At 29.8% G+C, this 7,982-nt stretch overlaps 1 protein-coding gene across 2 annotated transcripts in view; it reads right to left on the bottom strand.

The window, feature by feature from the left end:
• The window catches only part of LOC106681096 (annexin B9), a 17,421-nt gene extending 13,708 nt beyond the window's left edge, over window positions 1-3,713 (bottom strand). Inside the window, exons 1-2 of one of the 2 annotated variants that reach the window (XM_014421250.3) lie at window positions 3,523-3,713; window positions 840-1,433 (exon numbers count right to left, since the gene is read on the bottom strand). In XM_014421250.3, coding sequence (XP_014276736.1) covers window positions 840-1,433; window positions 3,523-3,555 — 627 coding nt within the window. In that variant the 5' untranslated portion in view covers window positions 3,556-3,713. The remainder of the gene's footprint in view (window positions 1-839; window positions 1,434-3,522) is intronic. The other variant, XM_014421251.3, reaches the window with a different exon arrangement.
• Window positions 3,714-7,982: the final 4,269 nt, after the last annotated feature.

The following is a 7,982-nucleotide window of genomic DNA, read 5'->3' as shown; positions in this document are numbered from 1 at the left end:
TATATTATAAAGCATTACACAAATTTAACTAAAAGTATACTTATTTAATTGTGAATGATTAAAAATGAAAAACTGATACTAAGCCTTTTAGTAGTAATAAATAGTAAATAAAATAAGGATTGGAAGATTATTTATTAGTTGACCTTATAAGATGATTGTAGGAAGAAGTTAGGGTGGTGGTTAAGAAAGGTACAAAGATAGTAGAAAAGCTGTTTATTAGTAACTGACGTTTTGCCTCACTTTGCAGGGCTTCATCAGGACTAAAAGAGGACAATATAAAAATATTGTAAGATACAATAAGACTATAAGAATATACATAGAAAGCTGTAAAAAAGATTATGCACAAAAAAATTTATATGAAAAAGGAAAACATAGTAATCTAAAAAAAATTATAAGTATATATGAATTGAATATAAACACTAGATAATAATAAAGTAATGAGTAGTAGAATTGCAATTTATATAAGATTATAATTTTTTTAGTTTATTTTGTTTCCCTTTTTATAACAATTTTTTTCAAAAATCATCTTTTGTACAACTTTCTATGTATATTCTTATAGTCTTATCAAATCTTACAATGTTCGTATCTTATTCTCATTTTATCATTAGTTCTCAAAGTGGGGGGAAACATCAGTTACTAACAAATAAATAGATTTTCTGCTATTTCTAGACCGTCACTAGGTTCATCTTCCAACTATCAGAAATAAAATATGGAAAAATAATTAAAGAATTAATAAAATGAAGTAATAAATAATCTAATGATACAGCATATATTAACTCCATAAAAGCATAACTATACGGCTTAACAATAAAGACTTTTAAGTGCTGCAATGTACTTACTGTTTTGGCAGAGGAATGTGAAGTTAAAGGAGGCACCTGAGCATAGAGAGGACCAGGCTCTGCTCTGCCCGCACCGGGGTAAGAGGTCTGGCCTCCATGGCCGCTGGTATAGTTGCTTCCAAGAGCTGCCGAAGCATGGTGGGAAGTCTGTTGCTGTTGGTAAGGAGCAGGAGCAGAGCCACTCGGATAGGTTGAGGCTGGATATGGGCTTGAATTACCGCTAGGATAAGGACTAGACTGAGGGTACGGAGAACTAGTTGGCGGATTACCACTTGGGTAAGGAGAACTAGTAGGAGGGTAATGGGAAGGCATTGATGGATAAACACCAGCAGTGGGATTAGAAGAGGGGTAGGATGATCCAGTAGAGGGCATGGAAGATCCCGGATAAGGAGTGGAATGTTGAGGATAACCACTTGGTGCTGGGTTGGCACTTGGGTAAGGAGAGGAATGTTGCGGATATGGTTGAAAAGGTGCAGGTGAGGAAAAACCGTAACCCTGAGGTGCAGCAGATCCAGGATATATTGGATAGGACAGTGGGGCTGTTTGGTACACAGGTGCATTTGGTTGATTGGGAAGTGGATGCTGTCCAGGTGCCTTTACAAAACACATGCAAAAATTAGCTTATAATACAGTTCTATAAATTAACTATTTACACTATAAGTATTGCAATCTAAGCTAATAATAATGACATACTTACTTATTTATAAGGGACATTAATCAAAGAAGGTGGTTCAGGTGCGGTTAAAAAGGAACTCAAATAGTACAAAACTATTTATTAAGCATCAATGTTTTGCCCCATTTTGCCTCAATTTATCTCTTTTACTTTCAACTATATGTCATATCATTTTTCTTTTATCTATTATTCTATTTGCTATTACTCTACATGTTCATTTTATGCCTAATATTGATTACTGTATTTCTTTTTTATTCATACATATCTCTGTATGTCTAATATCTATTATATTTAATTTATTCTACTCATTTTTATATAATTCAAATATTTTTATATATTGATAGTCCAACCATAGTTTACTTTATATTTCATTTATCATCTTAAACTATATACAATATTTTTAGTTATATTAACTTCATATAGCCTGATGAAGCCATGCAAAGAGGGGCTAAACATTGGCGCTTAATAAAAAGTTCCGTATTATTTGAGTTCATCATTAACTGCACCCAGACCATCTTCCTTGATGTATTAGAAATGGTTAATCAACCATCTTTCAAAGAGGGAAATTGTTAGAGTAAAGTAAAAAAAATAAGCAAAAATTCAACAGTCAGTAAAAATATTTTAGTGACAAAGCACAATTTTTCCAGCATAAATAAAATATTTCAACTGTATTTGTGAAAACATATTACTAATACTTCTATATTGCTAAAAATATCTCAAAAACAATTATTTATAAATCAAACAAATAAAAATTCACTATCACCAGAGGAACGATTAACTTCCAATGGATACTTAAAAGGAGAATGAGATATAAAAAGTTTGACAATCGTGGGAATATATTAAAATGTTATTAAAGTTTAATAATTTTTTTTTTGCAATACTTTTTAATGTATTAGAATTAAAATTATCAAAACATACTTAAGAGATAAAAATGTTTGCTCAATCCACAATTGAGCTGTAGGGTTAATGCACTATAAATGCCAATTTATTTAAAATTAACTATTTTTTTATTTAACCAGTCTGTGGATGAACAAACATCAAGATTGTTTATTATTTTTTTTTAACAGTAAATTCTTAGTGTTTGTTAACGGATTGAATAGAGATTTTTTTCGTTCAGTTTATTTGAAATATGTGAAACTAATTAAATATGAGTGAACGTATATACTAACACAAAAAACTAGTAATATAATTAAATTAGAACAACGTTATATTGGAAGATTACAAGTTGACCGTATGTAATAGATTGTAAGAAGATAGTCCGGGTAGCAGTCAATAAAGGAACAAAATAGCAAAAAAAAACAAAAAAACTATTCACTGGTAACCAATATTGGCAATGCTTCATCAGAGCTGAATGCAAATGGTTTCAGAATTGAAACATTTGCATTCAGCCTTGCAAAATGTTGGTCACCAATATATATATTTTTTTCTTTTATTTCTTAATTTCCAGGAACTTATCTCTACACAGAATTGGAACTTTTAGAAAGAGGATCTCAAAAGATTGTCTATTGGAAGAATAATATTTAGAGGAATAGAATAAGTATATTTGAATCAATTAAAAAATTTATCGCTAACAACCTACATCTCGTGCAACATCTGATTGGCATATAATTATGTAAAAATATCAGTTTCATTTTCAATATTTAAGTATTGAATCAACCAAAAACTAAAAAAAAATGGAAGTAGAAATCCATTATCAAAAAGCCTTTAATATTTTTGATTTCGATAAAATTTAAACTCTCTGAGAAAATAATTATTTTTTCAAACGCCGGAATTAATTTCACAAATTAAAAATCCACAATCATATTCTATCATAATATAACCCACATAAATGACATTAAGTAACCAGTTGTGAAACTTAAAACACAGTCTTTCGTTAGAAAAAAATATAAAGGGAGAGATAGACTTCATATTTATTTCCATATCAGCAGGTAAATAAAATCAACATTAGTGATGAAATTGTATTAATAAAGTAAAAAAAATAAAGTTTTGCCGAACATCTTTTGTAAATACCTGGGGGTAAGATGGATATCCAGGGTAACTCATTGTATCACAATAATATAAAAATATAGATCAAAAACTATATTCAGATGTAAATAACCACGATAACCAACACACAAAACTCAACAGACCGACAAGAAAAGCACACGATCACTTAGTAAATGAGAACAGTAAGATAACAAGCGACTCCTATTTAATATGCAATCGACAGTGCTGCTATCTGCAAGTTGAAAATACAACGAAATTAAGTTTGTTCCAACATCAGTGAAATTCATCACCAGCAGGCGCATGCGCAGTGGATTATTTCTGTTCCAAACTGTACCCCGCAGGCGATTGTCAGTTCGAAGACAGTTTTGAATCGTGTTGGTACAAATCTCTTATCATAGTTATCTCCCGTAATGAGATAAATTCTTCATTACGCCTAATTTCACGTTTTTTGTTTTCTAAAATATTTGTATAATGTTTGTGATAATTATGTAAAATATTACGTTTAACTATAAATAGACAGACAGCTATAGTTTCCTATAACTGACCTTGATATGAATTAGTCAACTTGTACGTCATTGGACGTCATAAAAGATCCCTTTTAATTGTACAAGGATTCGTAACTAACTGGCTTAGGAAGCTGACTATTGCCTTTGGCCTGTTTCGTTGTCCTGTGCAATTCATTAACAGGTGTCTAAGCACTCATAGGAACAAGGAAGCATTCAGAAAATTCTTCAAAGTTTTAGAAACTTCACTTGATTTACAACTTTTGACAATTCTCGATGAAAAACACAATTTTAATTAGTTAAACATCAAAATCAACGGTTTAAGAAAACAATAGTTATCATCTTTCTATGTTATAAAATTAAAACAAGCTTAATGTAATTAAACATTAATTAACTTAATTAGTTTTTTCTTTATTTTCCAATCGCCACAAGTGGTGGTTTGGAAAAGAATGTGCGAATTCGACAAATATGTATGACTTAAGTATCAGATCGCCTTGAGTTAAAAAATAACCCGCAAATGGATGTGACGATTCCGTTGCTCTTCTTTTGGTTTCGTAAAGTAAATACCACGCCTGTAGTACAAAAACCGGTTTCCTATATATTGACATGCACCAAAATGTCTAATGATTTAGATGGAACTTGTCTGTCTATAGTCTCTTTGTGTACTACTTCTTTCAGAAAGACCAAAAAAGAAAAATGTGAATATCATAAAAACTATTACCTCTACGAAGATAAGTGTCATAAACTAATTTATAGTAAGTTAAATTTCCTTTATTTTGAGTGTTGCTAGACAGATGTGCGTCTTATGGATCGAGAGATATATTTTTTTAAAAATCCAACATAGTATACGAACAACTAGAAATTAATATTTTGTGAGTTTATTTTGTCAAATATCATAAAAACTACTACTCCAACAAAGATTATAACAAACATAATTAAATATTTTGTAGTAAATTTAACTAGCTTTAATTTGAGCGCTAGAAGACATCAGTACGTCCAATGGTTTCTGAAATAAAGTTTTTCATAGATCAAATTTATTATCCAAACAACTATAAATCAATTTACTTTAGCAAATATCATGAAAACTACTATTCCTACGAAGATAAAGGTCGACTTCTGTATAGTCCATTAAACTAGCTTTAATTTGATTGCTAATAGACATCTGTATGTCACATAGTTCCTGAGATATAGATTTCTCAAAATAAATTAAGTAACTACTAATCTTTCAAGAGATCTTTAAGAAATTTTGCTTTTTAAAAAGCTATATCTCGAGAACTAATGGACATAAATAGCTCTATTAGGGCTAATATTTCAGCAAATTTACTCTTCTTTAAATAATGTTTTCTTAGATTTTCTAGTGTGGTTGGTAGTTTTTAAGATATAGAGCTCCGAAAGAAAAATTAGCGTTTTTACATACATATGTATTATATTATTTGTTCTTGCCTCTTACTTAATTTTAATATTACTTTTCTCATACAGTCTTTACCTGTTCATAATATTTAATCTACTCAAGTCTGTCAACACTATTTATCTATCCATGATATTAGTTATTTACTTATTTTCTAATCATTCTATGTATCCTTTTATTTATTGGATGTCATCTTATTTGTGTTATTCGTTGACCGCATCCCCAACCATCTTCCCACATATATATTTTCTACGGTCAACAATTTTCTCATCATTAATTCAAAATTTTCGTTTTATAGAAAATTCTATGTAGTTCACCTGTATTTACTAGTATATTGAACTAAATTCTATTCAAAACTTTCACCATCCATCCTACTTTGTGCTAAAATTAGCCCTATAAGTTTCAAAACAACTCTAAATTATTCAGGGCGAATAGTTGTGTTTATTTCTTCTTTCTTTTTATCTTTACTTAATTATCAAATTCTTTCATGATCGTTATTGATCCATTTATTACTGTTGACGATGCAAAATGGTTAACAATTTGAAATAAAAAAATTAAAAGTCCTTTAAAGAAAGATGTATATATATATACATATTTTAATATGTCGTTTAAAGGAGATATATTTTTAAATATACTTTAATACTTTAAATATACCTTTAAAAAAGACATACTTATTTAAATTCGTCGTTTAAGCTCTGTCACGCTGTTTCAATGAGAATAAAACCTTTCCATTTAGTACCCCAATTAGATTATTAAATTACCCAATTAGACAAATAAATTAAGAGCCCAAGAGGAGAAAAAAGGCAGTTATCTCACCCTAATTTTTTATTACTTTAATGAAAACTATGTATAATTAATAGTCAAAATTGATGAGTCTGCCAAGTATAGGTAGGGGAGTTAAAAAATGGCGGCTGTTTCAAAGCGATTAAATAAAACTAATTTTTCATTCGGAGCTCTATATCTTAAAAAGTAGGAACAACACAAGAATACCTAAGAGAAGGTCATTTAAAGAAGAGTAAATTTGCTGAAATATTAGCCCTAAAAGAGCTATTTATGTCTGATAATAGCAAAGATAATATAATAATAATAGCTATTTTAATTATTTAATTATTTAAGATAAATAATAATAATAGGAAAGATACAGCGTATTGTGCTTGTAACCTACATTTAGCTTTTGAATAACTCAAACAATGTATAACTAATTGCATAACTAACTACATAATACATCTTCCGGAACACTACGAATACTCATTCGAATGAAATTAAATTATCATCTGAGCTAAACTTCAACATAAAAAAAAACTTAACTGATGCTTTATTAGCGAAGGTAGATCAAACTATTTTTTTATATTGTACTTGGCGTCCAAAACGGGGAGGAAATTCAGGTGAGTGGAAGCATCAGATATTTATTTTTGTTTTCGCTTACCCATATATTGAATATACATTAAGGGAAAGTATCATGATCGAGAAAATTTTGAATTCCAGTATTCAACTAAAATCGCGTTTGAGGTTCCCTGAGTCCAAATAACCAAGTCTCTCAAAATAGTTTATGGGTATGTAGACAAATGTCTCAAAACCAAACAATCGGGTTTAAACCCGAATAACAGATTTAAGCCTGGTTTAGATTATTAAGATTTATCTCTAGGATGACAAAGACCCCTTGGTCTTACCTTTCTACTTAACCAAGACTATTAATTCTACACCTTTTGATATATCGGTGATTTCAGAAGCGTATTTGCTGAAACTAAAGTATTTTTTGCACGAAAATATAGAAAAATTAAAAAAACAAAACATTAATGGTAGGAAGATAGTCCTGGTGACGGTCAGTAAAGGAATCAATATAGTGTAAAAGAAAGTAGTTATTGCTAACTAACGTTTCGCTCTTCAAGGTCGTATAAGAGCCGGGAAGAAAAATGCCAGTTATTTCACCTCAATTTTTATTACTTTAATAAAAACTATGTATTATTACTAGTCAAATTTGATAAGTCTTGATAAGTATAGGTAGCGAGATAATAAACTATGGCGGCTGTTTCAGTACGTTAAAAAAAAATTCATTCGGAATTCTATATATTTATAACTACGAACAACATTAGAAAATCTAAGAGAATGTCATTTAAAGTAGAGTAAATTTGCTAAAATATGAGCTCTAATAGAGTTGTTTATGTTTAATAGTTCCCAAGATATAGCTTTTTAAAAAACAATACAAATAACCCATCCACACGCTTGCGCATCTTAGGATTTGCCATTGTTTGGTGAATGTATAGAGGCAACTTAATTGTTATGATAACCATGTAGGGCCTACATCCCGATCAAGTAATAAAAAAATGAGAGGAGAAGATGGTCAGGGGGTGCGGTCAGCAGAAAAAACACAAATAAACATACGAATTATTTATTTGTGCAAGACGTTTCGACCTGATTTTCAGGTTTCATCAGGGCTATAAAAACAAAAAGACAACAACCATCATTCAGTGAGAATTAAAAATAAAAATAAATAAATAATAGACTAAAAAATTTGGAAATATACATAATAATGAAATGAAAATATAAATTAGTTGATTAATAACTATGGACAA

This window comes from Halyomorpha halys, unplaced genomic scaffold (genome assembly GCF_000696795.3).
Source record: "Halyomorpha halys isolate HHAL.00 unplaced genomic scaffold, Hhal_1.1 Scaffold308.1, whole genome shotgun sequence".
Classification (NCBI taxonomy): Eukaryota; Metazoa; Arthropoda; class Insecta; order Hemiptera; family Pentatomidae; genus Halyomorpha; species Halyomorpha halys.
This window is presented reverse-complemented; position numbering and strand designations above follow the sequence as displayed.